The 16,616-nt window shown below is 36.5% G+C and overlaps 1 protein-coding gene across 5 annotated transcripts in view; it reads left to right on the forward strand.

The window, feature by feature from the left end:
* Positions 1-16,212, forward strand: part of LOC106874994 (V-type proton ATPase subunit H) — a 94,849-nt gene extending 78,637 nt beyond the window's left edge. For all 5 annotated transcript variants that reach the window (XM_089349789.1, XM_089349790.1, XM_089349791.1 and 2 more), the window contains 11 exons: positions 13-102; positions 1,892-2,005; positions 4,344-4,448; positions 5,520-5,617; positions 6,011-6,121; positions 6,616-6,700; positions 7,961-8,139; positions 9,964-10,089; positions 11,791-11,892; positions 13,194-13,307; positions 15,009-16,212. In XM_089349789.1, coding sequence (XP_089205915.1) covers positions 13-102; positions 1,892-2,005; positions 4,344-4,448; positions 5,520-5,617; positions 6,011-6,121; positions 6,616-6,700; positions 7,961-8,139; positions 9,964-10,089; positions 11,791-11,892; positions 13,194-13,307; positions 15,009-15,084 — 1,200 coding nt within the window. In that variant the 3' untranslated portion in view covers positions 15,085-16,212. The remainder of the gene's footprint in view (positions 1-12; positions 103-1,891; positions 2,006-4,343; positions 4,449-5,519; positions 5,618-6,010; positions 6,122-6,615; positions 6,701-7,960; positions 8,140-9,963; positions 10,090-11,790; positions 11,893-13,193; positions 13,308-15,008) is intronic.
* Positions 16,213-16,616: the final 404 nt, after the last annotated feature.

A 16,616-nucleotide genomic window follows, 5' to 3' on the forward strand; every position in this document is an offset into this window, starting at 1 on the left:
TTCTATTTACAGTTTGCTAAAACATTCATTAATTTAATGAACCACATTGCCAAAGATCAAACCTTGCAATATATTCTCACCGTTTGTGATGACATTCTGAAGGTAATCCTATTTTTATTTTAGCTTATTTATCTTTAACCCTTTGACTGTGAAACTAACTTTCATAGTTATTTCTATAATGATATTAAATATCTACCAAAAAATAAAATTGGTATTTTTTGCAAGATACATTGTTGTAATAAACACATCTCACAAGAAATAGTTTCAAACAAGACCTTCCTTGTATATGAAACTGCTTTCTGCAGTAAAGGATAATGGTAATTTTGAGTGGATATATCTGATTTTTGCAAGGAAAGGGTTAATTATAACTTTTAGATATATATTAATTATTTTTTAGCTATAATTTATAGTTATATATTAATTATCTATTAGGTGTATTCTCTTAATATGTGTATCCTATTATCATGTGTATTCCAGTTTTAGAATAGGTGTACTGTGTTGTTGTAAAAGTTGTACATCTTTTGTTTTTCAACAAAAAAATAAATTTCAAAACAAATTCTGGAAACTATCTACTTTTAGATGGTCCTGGTGAAGTGTGGCATGACCATTTAATAACAACTATGTTCTGAAGGCTGGAATAATATATATCCTGTGCAAGTGAGGGGAATGTGCAGTGACACAACTGAATACAATATTTGAGAGAGAACATTTATTGATAGGTTAACATGTATGGTTGTGTGTGTGTCGTGTATACAGAACATTAGGCAGGCCGTCGTGAGAACAAAGTGTATGTATGTGCAGGGATGTATGCGTGTGCTACATATAGGAAAAACAGTGAGGAAGAAAGTGAAAGAGTCTGTAATGAGAAGTTAGGCAAATGTTCATAGACACAAGAATGAGAAATACCAGTTTCGTAGTCAATTGTATACATTGATTGAAATACTGTATCAAGAAGTTGTGACAATGATGCAGAGCCAGAGTTGCAGTACGTGTCATACGAAGTTGTGGCAGTAATGCTGCTGCTTGGGTTACTTGTACATGAGTTCTTACAGGTATTTGCTGTTAACCATGGTGAAGTAATACACGAACAATGCCGTGTTAGAACCTGTGCAGTGTTGCTGGTTGCTGTGTACATAGAGATGTCGTTGACGTCGTTAAGAAGAAGATGGTAGCGATGAAGAAAGAGATTGCTGTAATGCTGTTGGATGGGTGTTGTCTGGCTCGCAGGGTGTATCTTTCCTGTTGATCCAGGGTGAAGTAATTCATGAACAGTGCAGTGTTGAAACCTGAGCATCTGGCATTGTCACTGGAACTGGCTGTGTCTTGTGTGGTCAGTGGCTAGACCTTAGGCATCGAGACAAGGAGTAGCTGAGTTTTTATAATGAACAGTATGCTCAAGCGAGCTTGAGAAAATAACATCTCACGTGATGTTATTTAGGGGCTCCGACTGGTTATATGTTGCATATTGGTGCATCAGTAATAGACAAATTGTGCCAGCACCAACCAATCAGAGCAGTGGACACAACTGAGTCCAAATAGCGGCCAAAGATTAGCTGTTGTCTGCTACATTCGTATGTACGTATATATAATAAAGGGTAGAGGGATTTCACTCAAGTGTACGCTACATACTCATGTAATTTATGCACCCCCTAAAGTTTATTTTTACTTTTGCAAAAAAAGCGCATAAATCACATGAGTTTTTACAGTAAATCATTTCTATGGGCATGACAGCATTTTATCACATAAGACTTTGTTCTGATATGGTACGAAATGTTTGAAGTAATTCTTTGATAATAATTATTAATTAATTATTGAATTTAATTTGGCAATGTAATAAACTGTTACTTTGTTAGCGTGATGATGAATAAATTTTGAAATATCTGCATTCCAGGAGGACAAGTCTTATGTCGAGATCTTCAGAGATTACGCTCGCAAGAACAGGGAGTCAGTTTGGACCCCTTTCCTGCACCTTCTGAATAGAAGTGATCGATTCATAGTTAACCAGGTGAGCAGCCTTTTGTTTCTTTTTCTAACTATTCTGTATTTGTACTCCCTCCAGGAAACCTCTTCAGTGTTAAGATGCAAGAGTTGTTAACAACAGCCACAGTGGACTATTTTTCTCTTAATAACAGCTGCAGTGAAGTAGTTTTCTGCTAACAACAGCTATGATGAAGTACTACTTTCATGTCCTGAGTGCTGAGTCCCATAATTCACTGGATTATTGAAGCACCACATGAAAATTTTGCCTTTAAATTTTATATGGTACATATTAGCTTGCTTTCCTTTCAGCTTATTCTAAACATGTCTCGGCAATTCAAATACTCAGGTTCTAACCTTGTGTGATTTCAGACATAGTGGCTGCAACTAAAGTAATCAAGTCAGATTCTATATGCCACTCATACCATTTAACCATATACAGCCTGTCTTATAGTTGGGTAGCCAGTGATTAAACCACCAACTCCTCCCAGTTTGCTGGGGGATTGGGGTGTGTGGATACCCAGTAGGGTTAAAAACACCATTTATTAAAGGGAAGAAGAGCTTTTCACAGAGAAGACAAAATTTAACCATAGGTGGAGAGGAGATGGGCACTGCTAGGTTATCTGCCCATTGAAGCACCACATGACACTGCAAAACGGAGTGACATCACTGACTATGTATCTGTGGCCTTCCAAAGATAAGAGTGACATCACTGACTATGTATCTGTGGCCTTCCAAAGATAAGAGTGACATCACTGACTATGTATCTGTGGCTTTCCAAAGATAAGAGTGACATCACTGACTATGTATCTGTGGCCTTCCAAAGATAAGAGTGACATCACTGACTATGTATCTGTGGCTTTCCAAAGATAAGAGTGACATCACTGACTATGTATCTGTGGCCTTCCAAAGATAAGAGTGACATCACTGACTATGTATCTGTGGCCTTCCAAAGATAAGAGTGACATCACTGACTATGTATCTGTGGCCTTCCAAAGATAAGAGTGACATCACTGACTATGTATCTGTGGCTTTCCAAAGATAAGAGTGACATCACTGACTATGTATCTGTGGCCTTCCAAAGATAAGAGTGACATCACTGACTATGTATCTGTGGCCTTCCAAAGATAAGAGTGACATCACTGACTATGTATCTGTGGCCTTCCAAAGATAAGAGTGACATCACTGACTATGTATCTGTGGCCTTCCAAAGATAAGAGTGACATCACTGACTATGTATCTGTGGCCTTCCAAAGATAAGAGTGACATCACTGACTATGTATCTGTGGCTTTCCAAAGATAAGAGTGACATCACTGACTATGTATCTGTGGCTTTCCAAAGATAAGAGTGACATCACTGACTATGTATCTGTGGCCTTCCAAAGATAAGAGTGACATCACTGACTATGTATCTGTGGCCTTCCAAAGATAAGAGTGACATCACTGACTATGTATCTGTGGCTTTCCAAAGATAAGAGTGACATCACTGACTATGTATCTGTGGCCTTCCAAAGATAAGAGTGACATCACTGACTATGTATCTGTGGCCTTCCAAAGATAAGAGTGACATCACTGACTATGTATCTGTGGCCTTCCAAAGATAAGAGTGACATCACTGACTATGTATCTGTGGCCTTCCAAAGATAAGAGTGACATCACTGACTATGTATCTGTGGCCTTCCAAAGATAAGAGTGACATCACTGACTATGTATCTGTGGCCTTCCAAAGATAAGAGTGACATCACTGACTATGTATCTGTGGCCTTCCAAAGATAAGAGTGACATCACTGACTATGTATCTGTGGCTTTCCAAAGATAAGAGTGACATCACTGACTATGTATCTGTGGCCTTCCAAAGATAAGAGTGACATCACTGACTATGTATCTGTGGCTTTCCAAAGATAAGAGTGACATCACTGACTATGTATCTGTGGCCTTCCAAAGATAAGGGTTTTGATGGTTTGGAGCATCTAAACAAAATATTCATCAACTTTATCATTTACCATCACTACTTCCAACAGTATGTTGTTTCTGTCTTCTGACATCATTTTGAAGTCTAGGTAGATTTGATCATTTGTCCTAATGTCTTGGTGATGGGTGTAATACAGTGCTGATGGACAGTTTACTAGCGATCAACTCCCCTCTTCATATTATCGGTTATATCACCTGTTTATTCCCCTTCGTGTCATCTGTTACTTTTGGTTTGGCCTGGAATAAGAAAACCTTGCAAGTACAAGGTGTCTGCTGTCATTAGATAAAATTTAAATTCTTTAGTTATTTTAGGTTTCATTAATATTTCTGCTACATTAAAGTTTGCATAAAGCTAATCAATATACATCTTTTATTTATTTCCTTATATTTTTCAGACCAGCAGAATTATTGCCAAAATTGCTTGTTGGGGTAAAGAACCAATGGATAAAAGTGACTTAGAATTTTATCTTAACTGGCTGAAAGATCAACTGAAACTCCCTGTAAGTCATTGATAAATTATTTGAAAAAGTTGTGGGTGGCTATAATGTAATTTATTGCCCCTCACCTATAAAACCTGTTACATTTAGAACAGGATTTTTTCTTTTTTACAATTTTTCTTTATATTTTTGTACTTGTCATATGTTTACCATTTTAGTACCATCCACCATTCCACAAACTGGACTGGATTGGATAGTGTTATTTATTTTTGTTGTAAATTTGAAGGGGCTTTTGGGGGGTGAGATAGGGTTTATGACTTAAGCAGTGTAGCATCCAAGACATCTTTTTTTTGTAGGTACTTCAAGACAGGTAGTGCAGAGTGGGGAAGAAAGAAACTTGTGATTAGAGCAGAGGGAACTCAAGATGAAGTTATCCCCAGACTAGTAGTCTGAATTCTTACAACACAGTGGTTTACATTGCTAAAGTTACCCAAGAGCCATGTGGTGGTGTTAGCATGTGTGATGGATTAAGTGAACCATTCAAGAACAGGGACAGTCTCTTTCATAGGCTTCCTCATAGTTCATGTCTATTTAACTTCACAAGCCACAGGTAGCTGCATGAGATGCCTTGCAGTAATGTAGAATAAAACCTTGATTGATATCTCTTGTCTTTTACTTGTTTCAGTCATTAGACTGCAGCTATGCTCAAGCACCACCTTGAAGAATTTTTAGTCGAATTAATCAATCCCAGTACTTTTACTTAGCCTGGTACTTATTTTATTGGTTTCTTGCCGAACCACCAAGTTACAGGGACATAAACACACCAACACAAGTTTCAAGCAGTGGTGGGACACACACACACATATATACGACAGGCCTCTTTCAGTTTCCGTCTACCAAATTCACTCATAAGGCTTTGGTCAGCCTGAGGCTATTGCAGAAGACACTTGCTCAAGGTGCCATGCAGTAGGATTGCATGGTAGGATTGCCATGTGGTTGGGAAGCAAGCTTCTTACCACCCAGTTATAAAGCAAAGTTAGGTATGAATATAAAGTTGAAACAAAAAAAAGCATTGCTTTCATTAATTTAATAATTCTGCTAGTATTGCTGATCTGGTGTCTTTTGTACCTTCAGAACAATGAATATCTACAGACTGCAGCCCGTTGTCTTCAGATGATGCTCAGGATTGAACTGTACAGAAAGGCCTTTGTTGACGTTGATGGCATTTCAACGTGAGTACTTATGAGATTATGGTCCACAGATCTCCTTCAAATATCTGCCAATTTTTATAGGGAGTGTCTTCCCTTTCTCCTCCCACTCATTCTCTCTCTGATACTCATAAACTTTTTTGTTCATTCATTTTAAATCCATCTTTCAATGGTGTGCATGGGTTGGATGAATACATATTGAAGCGCTATTTAACAACCAGATGCATTTTCTAATGCTAACCCTTATCTGTTTTTCTAGTCAGGGATTGTATATGCTTGTGTGCATGCATCTGTGCCAATTCATGTATATGTGTATACATTTATGTTACTTTTATGCTTATGTGTATATTTGTTTGTGTGTGTGTGAAGTTTGGTCATCATCATATATCATCAATCTACCATTTACTCTCCTTTCAGTATCGTCACTGTCCTGGCTGGAAGCAAAGTTGGGTTCCAGATCCAGTACCAACTAATCTTCTGTCTCTGGTCTTTGTCATTTAGTCCAAAACTTGTGGAGAAAATGAACAAGTAGGTTGTTGTTTTTTTTTTCCTTGTTACCTTTGCATGCTATACATACATCCCTTCTTTTTCAGTGTATAAGCTATACTCTACTATAACTACATTCACAACTATGTATTAAAGGAGAAATACATTATTTACATTTGATGGATATTTGTCCTCATCTTGTTTGTTGTTAACACAACATTTCGGCTGATATACCCTCCAGCCTTCATCAGCTGACTTGGGGAAATTTTGAACCTGGGTTCTCATTCCTGAGGTATTTTTCGATGTTATTATTATTATTATTCAGGTCACTGCCTGGAATCGAACTCGGAATCTTGGGGTTAGTAACCACTATGCCATATGCCCATGGGCATATCTGTCAGATGTAAATAATGTAGATAATGTACATAATTCCTCATCTCTTAAATATAGAACTGTATTAATGGAGAAATATTTGTTAAGACTGATAACAGCAAGGATGTTTATGAATCCGTTTCTTTCTTTTTCTTATTCTTCAGATACAATATTATTGAAATTTTGTCTGATATTCTCAGTGAATCAGTTAAAGAGAAAGTCAGCAGGATCATTTTATCAACATTCCGGGTAAGTAGTAGTAGTAGCAACAGCAGCAGTTGTAGTAGTAGTAGCAGCAGCAGTGGTAGTATTTCAAAGGGTGGTGGGTTGCAGTAAACTGTTGAATATATTCCAATGGAATCATTAGAGCATTGGACAAAATACCTGTGTGATATTTAGTTCTGATTCTGTGTTCTGAGTTCAAATCTCTCTCTTAACCCCTTAGCATTCGGATTATTCTGTCTAATGTAACATTTATTTATTCACGTTATTTTGAGTTAATCATGCATTGTCTCGTGGCTTTGAGATTTTGATGATGTGATTGCTTCTTTATAGAATGACATTGTAAGGTAGGTGTAAGATGTTGGATCAGGTCATTTTTAGCATAAAACAGGCAGAATATCTTGGCCAGATATGACCAGTTTAAATGCTAAAAGGTTGTTAATTTTGCCTTCCGTCCCTTTGGGAGTTGATAAAATAAAGTACTAGTCCAGTGTTGAGGTTGATGTGATCGACTAGCCACCCACCCACCCCCACCCACCACCTGGCATCTTAGGTGTCTTTGGCACTATCTACTCTGTTGTAAGCATTTGGCTAAAACTCCAAATTGAGGATACCTTCCTCCCTCTGTCCCACTAGTGTCAGAGGTCCTGTGAAGGATCATGGATACTGCCTTCCCTCCTAACTAAAAGATAAAAGCTTCATGTGCATGTGTGTGTGGCTTTTGCCCATTTTCTGTTTTCCGAATTCCACTGTAGAACACACTTGTTCATGGTGCTACACAGGATTGAACCTGAAATGACATGGCTGCAATGCAGACATCTTAACCACACAGCCATACCTGTTCTGTATTGTTGATCCAGTGAAAATGTACTCTTCTACTGTCTTTATCATTTGTTGTATGCCAAATCAAAACAAACTCCTATGATTGTTTTTATTTTATGCCATTATTTTGAGAAGAGAAGTGAATTGGCAAAATTATTACAACATCAGACAAAGTAGTTGGCAATAAATTTTTCAGCACCTTATATTGTTAGTTCAAATCTTACCGAGGTCAACATTGCTTTCCATCCTTTTGGGATCAATAAAAAAAAAAGTACCAGTCAAATACTAAATCAATGTAATTGACTAATCACTTACACCCACCCACCCAAATCTCAGGCCTTGGGTCTGTGTCAGAAGCAGTTATTTTATTTGAGAAATGACATCTCCCTACACTTCCTTTTTGTTAAAATTTCCTAGATTTTCATCACTTACTATATTCTACATTGTTTTGCTTGTTGTTTTCAGAACCTTCTAGAGAAAACTAGTGAGAATGACGTCATTCAAGAACATGCTTTGGCCATGGTACAATGCAAAGTACTGAAGCAGCTGGAATTAATTGAAGCCCGCAAGAATGAGGATCCAGAGTTTGAGGATGACTTGAAATATTTACAAGAGAAATTGTTGGCTTCTGTCCAAGACTTAAGGTAGAAATTCCTGTTTCTTTCTTCTTGTATTCTTTTGATTTTGTTCTTTTTTTCAAGCAATCCATAGAAAATATTAAAAAGCAACTTTCAGGGACAATAGTAGTTTATTGGTGCAGAAGGTCGTGAATTTTTCCCATATCAAAGTACGATAAGCTGAAAAAAAGTATTTTATATTTCACGGTTGACAGCTAGGGTTTCTGGGTATGTGAATAAAAATCCAAGAGTTAAGGAATGGAGTAGATAAAATTCTGGCTATATATGTTTCATAGCGAGCGTAACCTCAAAAGTAGTAAATATCCAAGTAAGATGTATACCGCAGGCTACTCTTCAAGTCAAGAGTATCTTGATTATATGAAGTTTACTTTGTTGTTAGGAGACCCATGTTAACACACAGAGGGTTCAATGGGAATGCATAGAAAGCACAAGGAGTGGCTGTGTGGTAAGTAGCTTGCTTACCAACCACATGGTTCCGGGTTCATTCCCACTGCGTGGCATTTTGGGCAAATGTCTTCCACTATAGCCTCGGGCCGACCAAAGCTTTGTGAGTGGATTTGGTTGACGGGAGCTGAAAGAAGCCCATCGTATATATGTATATATACATGTGTATGTGTGTGTTTGTACCCCCAACATCGCTTGACAATTGATGGTGGTGTGTTTATGTCCCCATAACTTAGCGGTTCGACAAAAGAGACCGATAGAATAAGTACTAGGCTTCCAAAGAATAAGTCCTGGGGTCAATTTGCTCGACTAAAGGCGGTGCTCCAGCATGGCCACAGTCAAATGACTGAAACAAGTAAAAGAGTATATTCTTTACTCAAACTGTGCTTTACTTAGCAGTCTGACAAAAAAGATTGATAGAATAAGTACCAAACTTGAGAGGAAAGAAAAAGACCCATAAGAGTACTAGGGTCAATTTGTTCAACTAAAGTCCCTCCAGGTGGTGCTCCCAGACAGCCGTAGTTCAATGAATGGAAAAAGTAGAAAATGAACGATAAATGAAAATGCATTCAAATTCTCTTCCCTCCTTGGATATGTTATAACAGGATTTTTTTCTCCTGTGAATTCAATACAAAAGCAATTGTTTTTACTTGGGTTATTATCTCAACTACTAATGTAGTTTTCACTGACTACAACCATAGACCAGTAGTTAGTTAATGTTTTTAGTCATCTATTAAATTAAATAGCAAAATAGTTTGTTTCTAATTTAATCATGTTGGCTATATTTAGTGTTAGGCAATAGTTTGAATTAAGAGAGGTAACTGGTAAATTCCAAATATTCTCCCTTGCATTCGATCATTTCAGTGTAGCATTTATTAGTATTATTGCTGGAGACAAACTCAGTCAGAATTTTACCATAATGTTTTTATATATAAGAAAACGAGTGAGAGAGATATATTTAATTATGGATATTTAAAAAAAAAAAAAAAAATCGAAAACAATTCTAAAATGCTGCCATTTGACACACAATAGATATAGATTCAGAAACTTATCTTTAGTCCTTCCTTCATTTTTTCCTTCTCTTTTCCATTACTTTTTCTAATATATAATTCCTGTACATCACCTCCAAACCTTTTAATATATATATATATATATATATATATATATATATATATAGATATATATATATCAATTTGAATACACAACCAAAAGAGCTACTTATAGTTTCATGTTGTTATACTTGAACAGGCATATTTATAAAATACACCATGAAATTATTAATAGCTCTTTCAGTTGATATTTATCTCTCACTGGATGGAGTACTTTTTTCATTGATTTTTCTTGTATGAAAATTAATTAATTTATTGTTATGTATATTGTTTTCAGTTCATTTGATGAATATTCTAACGAAGTAAAATCTGGCCGCCTTGAATGGAGTCCTGTGCACAGATCTGATCGGTTCTGGCGAGAAAATGCAATGAGGTTGAACGAAAAGAACTATGAGCTTCTTAAGTGAGTAGTTTGTACATATATGTTTGCATGTATCCATGTGTTTCTTGGTCAGCTGTATGGTTTCAGATAACTATGTCACAAGCTTCTAGATCAAGTCATTGATGTCCAACTTTATTTCAGTATAACTAACTGAAAACAAAACTGTAGAGTTTGTTCGTAGCTGGAGGAAATCTAAAAGCCATTTCTTATCATTATGATGGCAAGCTAGCAGCATCATTGGCACACTGGACAAAGTGCTTAGTGGCATTTTGTCTGTCTTTACATTCTGCGTTAAAATTCACTGAGGTCAACTGTTAACTAACCTTATTCATCTGTCAAATCTCAAGTCCTGCTTCCCTGTGCATATGAGCCTACCAGAAAGACATCTTACCATTTGTCTTTTATGCATCCTTTATTTACATGGAATACACAGTATGAAGTTCCTACTAACATTTCTTCTAAATATCTTACCCACATTATTGAGTATATAAAGAGAGTGCATCAGCATTGCCTTTATCCATGTGTATATATATATATATACATACATACATATACATACATATATAGGTGAAGGCATGGCTGTGTGGTTAAGAAATATACTTTGCAGTCACATGATTTGTGGTTCAGCTCCACAGCATAGTACAATGGATGTTTTCTACTATAACTCCAAATCCACCAATGCCTTGTGTGTGAATTTGGTAGATGGAAACAGAAGAAACAGATTATTGAAATAAGCTGAAGATCATTTCCTGGAGGTATGTGGCTTAGTGGTTAGGGTGTTGCACTCATGATCGAAAGATTGTGATTTCAATTTCTGGACTGGGCAATGTGTTTGAGTTCTTGACCAACAGACTTCATTTCACATTGATCCATTCCGCTCAGCTGGCAAAAATAAATAATCCTGCTATAAACTGGTATTCTGTCCAGTGAGGAATATATACACCACCAAATATTCCAGGAAACCAGCCTTATGAGTCTACGGCTCAGGAAGGACTTCTTTTTATTTTCTAGTCTTCAGAAAGACCATTTCACATCGAGCAAGGCTACTTCCTAGAATGATGCACTATTACTAATTAGTAGTTTTCCTATAACAATTATATATGTAAATAATTATGTGTGGTAAGTAGCTTGCTTACCAACCACATGGTCCCAGGTTCAGTCCCACTACATGGCATCTTGGGCAAGTGTCTTCTACTATAGCCTTGGGCCGACCAAAGCCTTGTGAGTGGATTTGGTAGACAGAAACTGAAAGAAGTCTGTCGTATATATATATATATATGTATGTGTTTGTATGCCTGTGTTTGTCCTCCCACCATCGTTTGACAACCGATGCTGGTGTGTTTATGTCCCCGTAACTTAGCGGTTCTGCAAAAGAGACCGATAGAATAAGTGCTAGGCTTCCAAAGAATAAGTCCTGGGGTCGGTTTGCTCGACTAAAGGCGGTGCTCCAGCATAGCCACAGTCAAAAGACTGAAACAAGTAAAAGAGTATGTATATAATTTGCTTGACCAAAACCATTTTGAAATGTAATGTTCGTATTAATGTCTATTGCCACTTAAACATGGCAGTAGTGTTGGTTCCTACAGAGCAGCCATGTTCAATTGGCAATAGACATTACTTTTTGGTACAGCTACTGCTTTCATCTCTTACTGAGATTTTCTAAATGTTCCTATTTCTTTCTCACTATTTATAATAATAATCCCTTTATTCTTGTGTTTCCAGAATCTTAGTTCGATTACTTGAAAGCAGCAAGGATCCACTTATTCTCTCAGTAGCAGCTCATGATTTTGGTGAATACGTGCGCTACTACCCCCGAGGGAAGAAGTAAGTTATTTCTTATTGATTCAGAGAATCGATGTATTTTTGATTTTTTATATCAGATTTCTTCTTTTTTTTTTATTTCTCTTTATTTTTTCTTTCTTTGACTTGTTTCAAAGTAAATCAACCCCTGTGCTTGTTTTTTAAGTCTAGTATTTATTCTTATTTCTTTATTGCCCACAAGGGGCTAAACATAGAGGGGACAAACAAGTACAAGACAAAGGGATTAAGTTGATTACATCAACCCCAGTGCGTAACTGGTAGTTAATTTATCGACCCTGAAAGGATGAAAGGCAAAGTCGACCTCGGCAGAATTTGAACTCAGAACATAACGGCAGACGAAATACCGCTAAGCATTTCGCCCAGCGTGCTAATGTTTCTGCCAGCTTGACACCTTCAAGTATTTATTCTATCAGATTTTTTTGCCAAACTGTTAAGTTACTGGAACATTAACAAAAACTTGTCAAAGCAAAGAGGCAGGAATAAGCACAAAGACACACACAAACTCACACATATACACACAATGGGCTTCCACACAGTTTCCTTCTGCCAGTTATTATTATATCAAAGTATAATAATGACAGTGGCGTCTAACATGGATACAAAACCTTAGATTTTTGTGGGGAAATTATTTTTATCAAAACTCAGTACGATTTGAATTCAGGACACAACTAAATATCACGTGGTATTTTGCTGCGACCTTGCTTCCAAATCACTCTAAATGATTCTTGCAATCTGCATGTACACATGTTACATCAGGGTGATGCACATGCTGAAAATTGCCTGTGAGCAATCAAAAGTGACATATACAGAACAGAAAGAGACTAAAAACGATGCTGATGAATTAGATATTTCGTTTTACTGATTTCAGTCACTGGTCTGCAACTATAATGAGGCACCATCTTCAAAGGTTTTGTTTTTATTTTGTTGTCAGCTGCCTCAGGAAAAGGAAATGCTAGGCTGACCTTGGCATTAAAGGGGCATTAGATAATATCCCAAAATACACTCAACTAATTTCACCATCCTTGCATGCACACACACACACATGCATGTATAGGTACAGGAATGGCGGGTTCAGTTCCACTGCACAGCACATTGGGTATCTTCTATAGCGTCCTTTGAGTGAATTTGGTAGATGTAAATAGTAAGAACACTATCATATTTATTAAAATGTTTTTTTTTTTACACCCAGATGTGTCCTCATCCCCTTGTTGCTAGCCCTTATCTGTTCTCCAAGAAAGGGATCTCTTATTTGTTGTTGATTTGGGGTTTTTTTAAAGTTGTAACATTACCCTTTTATTTTGCAGTGTGATTGAAAAACTTGGTGCCAAACAGCTTGTGATGCAATACCTCACACATGAAGATCCGAATGTTCGCTACGAAGCCCTCATAGCTGTCCAAAAACTGATGGTACATAACTGGTAGGTAGTGGAGCAAGAGCTCTCTTTCTCTTACTGTCATTATCTCAGTTAAGACAGTCGTGTGCAGTTCTGTATAAAACACAGTTGCTGTAAGATTAAAATGATGAACTGTTACTGATTTACATGGTTTCAAGTAATGTCAGTCATTGTGGTGTGTCCCCTTCTAAGGTAGCAGCATGACTCATTCTTCTGTTGCTTCTTCCCTGCTGAACCTCAACCTGGGATGATGGAAAGCAAATTCGATCCCAGTGGGTTTTGAGCCAGACTCAGATTTGGTTGCATGGATAAGAAGTTTGCTTCCCAACCACATGGTTCCAGGTTCAGTCCCACTGTGTGGCACCTTGGGCAAGTCTCTTCTACTATACCCTTGGGCTGACCAAAGCTTTGTAAGTGGATTTGAGAGGCAGAAACTGAAGACAGTCCATTGTGTGTGCATGTGCATGCATATGTGTGTCAGTCTGTTCACATTTGTGTCTATCTGAAAAATCAGTGTGACGTTGGAGAGAAATGAATGAGCAAAATATTTAGTATAGTATTTAGATGTGAATGAAATACAGTAAGGATAAGGGAAAGAGATGGTGCTTTGGGTGGAATCAGTCAGAGATGATATGCAGCTTGCTAGATGAAAATAAGTCATTGTAGTAACAATAAGCAAAGAAGAAGCAAATGGCTTAAGAATGAGAACAGTCTGTTATTATTATTATTATTATCATCATCATTATTATTGTTATAATAAAGGTAGCAAGCTGACAGAATTGTTGGTGTCTTGGGCAAAATGCTTAGCGGTATTCCATCCGTCTTCATGTTCTGAGTTCAAATTCCACCGAGGTCAATAAATTAAGTACCAGTGAAATACTGGGATCGATGTAATCGACTGGTCTCCTTCCCCCAAATTTCAGGCCTTACACCTTCAGTAGAAAGGATTATTATTATTATTATTGTTAATAGTTATTATCGTTATTACCCTTGTACTTGACTGGTACTTTATTTTGGTGACCCGGGAAGGGGATGAAAAGTAAAGTTGACTCGGAGCATAATGATTTCTTCTAACTCGTTACATTCTGAGTTCAAATTCTGCTAAGCTCAACTTTACTTTTCATCCTTTCAGGCTCAACAAAATAAGTACATTGGGGTCGAAAATGCTGGCCTTGTGCGAAAATTTGAGATCATTATTATTACGGAAGAATTATTAGCACACCAGGCAAAATGCATAGCGGCATTTCGCCTCTCTCTACATTCAGAGTTCAAATTCTGCCAAGGTCAACTTTGCCTTTCGTCCTTTTGGGGTCAATAAATTAAGTACCAGTAAAACACTGGGATTGATGTAATTGACTAGTCCCCTCCCCAAAAATTTGGGACTATGTGTCTATAGTAGAAAGGATCATTATTATTATTATTACTATTAGAGGCAGCAATCTGGCAGAATCATTAGCACGCCGGGCGAAATGCTTAGTGGTATTTCATGTGCCGCTACGTTCTGAGTTCAAATTCCGCCGAGGTCGACTTTGCCTATCATCCTTTCGGGTTCGATTAAACAAGTACCAGTTACGCACTGGGGTTGATGTAATCAACTTAATCCCTTTGTCTGTCCTTGTGTGTCCTCTCTATGTTTAGCCCCACTGTGGGCAATAAAGAAATAAAAATTATTATTATTATTATTATTATTATTATTGACATAGTTCTTTGTTTTTTAATTTTCAGGGAATATCTTGGCAAACAACTTGAAGGAAGAGAACCAGTGTCATCACAGCCTGGACTGGCTGCAGTGAAGGGTTAAACAATTATAACTGATTAGCTTTTGCAATAAAAGCTTTAATTAAGCAGCAGGATCAGCCTCTTTGAAAATACATCATGTGCATCAACAGAATTGAATGTGTGTATATGTAGATAAATGTATGTGTGTGTGTGGGTGGGTGGGTGTACATGAATGTATATAATAATGGTAGATATGTATGTTCGTACAATAGTTTCAAAATACAGTAAAAGATAACTTGGTTTTTAACTGTCAAAGCAATTATACTTTCAAAAATTTAAAATTTGAATGACTATGGAAAATGAAATACTTTTCTTCTTAATGGGGTGGATTTCATTTCTTTGCCATTTGATGTCTTTATGGTCTAAATTAACACCAGAAAGACACTGTAACATGAAAATACATTTACCATCTGTTTTTATATATATATATATAATGAAATGATTCCAAAGAGAGAGGTCTGTTTTCCTGCAGAGTAAAAAGAAAGATTTAAACCAAACAGAAAATGAAAGGAAGTTATCTCAAAGAGGTTTTTAAAGGAAAAAAAATATATTCAAAGCCAAAAAAGTGGAAAATATGGAAGAAATGGCTTGTTTATTGTTCTGTTATTTAAATTGTTATTATTAGAATTGTTAGATGATAATGGTGGTGATGATGAAGATGATGTTGATGATGTTATTGTTTCCAGCCTTTTCCGTAGTTGGTGTGGTGATGGTGATGACAACTGTTGTAGTTTCTTGCATTCCATTTCTCTATTCTTATCATTAGCAGTATTTATCTGAAACTAAGATTAAAACAATGCATCTTCAATGTCTGATTAAAACTGTAAAATCTATGGCAGTCAAAATTGAGGATTTGAAAATTCTTCAGGGAGTATTCTAGATTGCTTTTTCTTTGTTGTTCATTCCTTCTCCTCAAGACATTGATTACCACTAAATAAATTTGCTGTTTTAATTTTTGCTTTGAATTGTTTTAAAATCTGATTCTTTTTTTTCTTTAAACATGAAAATCAAAAATTTATAAAATAAATTCAAATGTCCATTTTTTTTTTATTGTATGTGCTTTAAACAGAATCACATTTGTTCATTTGAGGAACAAAAAAAATATGAAGAAAATTATTATAATTATTAAATTGATTAGACAATGTTGAAAGTTTCTTGTTTGTTTCTTTATGACTTCTTTTTGCTCTCTGCTTTCTTTCCACCTTGACTCACTCTGTTACTTCTGCTAAATATTAATATATATATATAAAAGAAGTTTGAAAACGCCACTATATGAGATAAATTTTAATTTTCTCAGAGATCTGTATCTTCTTAGTAGAAGGTCCGGAATACACATTAGAACAAGGCCATCATTTCACCATCAGAACAAACTTCACTTGTGCATCGGAAAACTTAATTTATGTGATAACATGTGCAGGGTGCAATAGGCAATATATAGGCCATACAAAAAAAACAGCCTACGAAAAAGGATAGCTGTACATAAATCCCAAATTAGGAATCCCAAAGACAGAAAACTACCTGTCAGCAGCCACATAGACAGATGTGCTTCGAATA

Source organism: Octopus bimaculoides, chromosome 3 (assembly GCF_046866305.1).
Source record: "Octopus bimaculoides isolate indiv1 chromosome 3, ASM4686630v1, whole genome shotgun sequence".
In the NCBI taxonomy this organism is placed as follows: domain Eukaryota; kingdom Metazoa; phylum Mollusca; class Cephalopoda; order Octopoda; family Octopodidae; genus Octopus; species Octopus bimaculoides.